Source organism: Phaethon lepturus, unplaced genomic scaffold (assembly GCF_000687285.1).
Source record: "Phaethon lepturus isolate BGI_N335 unplaced genomic scaffold, ASM68728v1 scaffold37197, whole genome shotgun sequence".
Classification (NCBI taxonomy): Eukaryota; Metazoa; Chordata; class Aves; order Phaethontiformes; family Phaethontidae; genus Phaethon; species Phaethon lepturus.
In genome coordinates, this window is record NW_010551765.1 from 1,198 (window position 1) to 1,877 (window position 680).

General features: G+C 67.6%; 1 protein-coding gene across 1 annotated transcript in view; it reads left to right on the plus strand.

Moving 5' to 3' along the window:
- Positions 1 to 626, plus strand: part of LOC104623829 (fructose-bisphosphate aldolase A) — a gene marked incomplete at both ends in the record, with an annotated part of 1,401 nt that extends 775 nt beyond the window's left edge. Inside the window, one exon of the mRNA XM_010291023.1 lies at positions 427 to 626. Coding sequence (XP_010289325.1) covers positions 427 to 626 — 200 coding nt within the window. The remainder of the gene's footprint in view (positions 1 to 426) is intronic.
- Between the last annotated feature and the right edge of the window lie 54 nt (positions 627 to 680).

The window sequence follows — 680 nt, forward strand, 5'->3', positions numbered from 1 at the left end:
CAGGTCCCTGTCCCCATGGCCACGTCCCCATGGTGTCCCCATCCCCATAACCATGTCACTGTCCCCATAGCCACATACCCAGGGTGTCCCCATCCCCATGGCCATGTCCCCATCCCCACGGCCATGTCCCCATCCTCATAGCTACGTCCCCATGGTGTCCCCATTCCCATAGCCATGTCCCCATCCCCACAGCCAAACCCTTACGGTGTCCCCATCCCCAAAGCCTGTCACTGTCCCCATGGCCATGTCCCCACGGTGTCCTCATCCCCATAGCCACATCCCCAGGGTGTCCCCATCCCCATGGCCGTGTCCCCATGGTGTTCCCACAGACACATCCCCATGGCCGTGTCCCCACGACGTCCCCATCCCCATGGCCGCGTCCCCGTCCCCGGGGGTGGCCTCCTGACCGTGTCCCCACGCCCCCAGGCATCACCTTCCTGTCCGGAGGCCAGAGCGAGGAGGAGGCGTCCCTCAACCTCAACGCCATCAACCGCTGTCCCCTGGCGCGGCCCTGGGCCTTGACCTTCTCCTACGGGCGGGCGCTGCAGGCCTCGGCGCTGCGGGCCTGGGCCGGCAAGAAGGACAACACCAAGGCGGCCCAGGAGGAGTACGTCAAGAGGGCCCTGGTAGGTCGCCGTCCCCCCGGGGCCGCGGCGGGCGGGGACGGGGGTCAAGGCCAA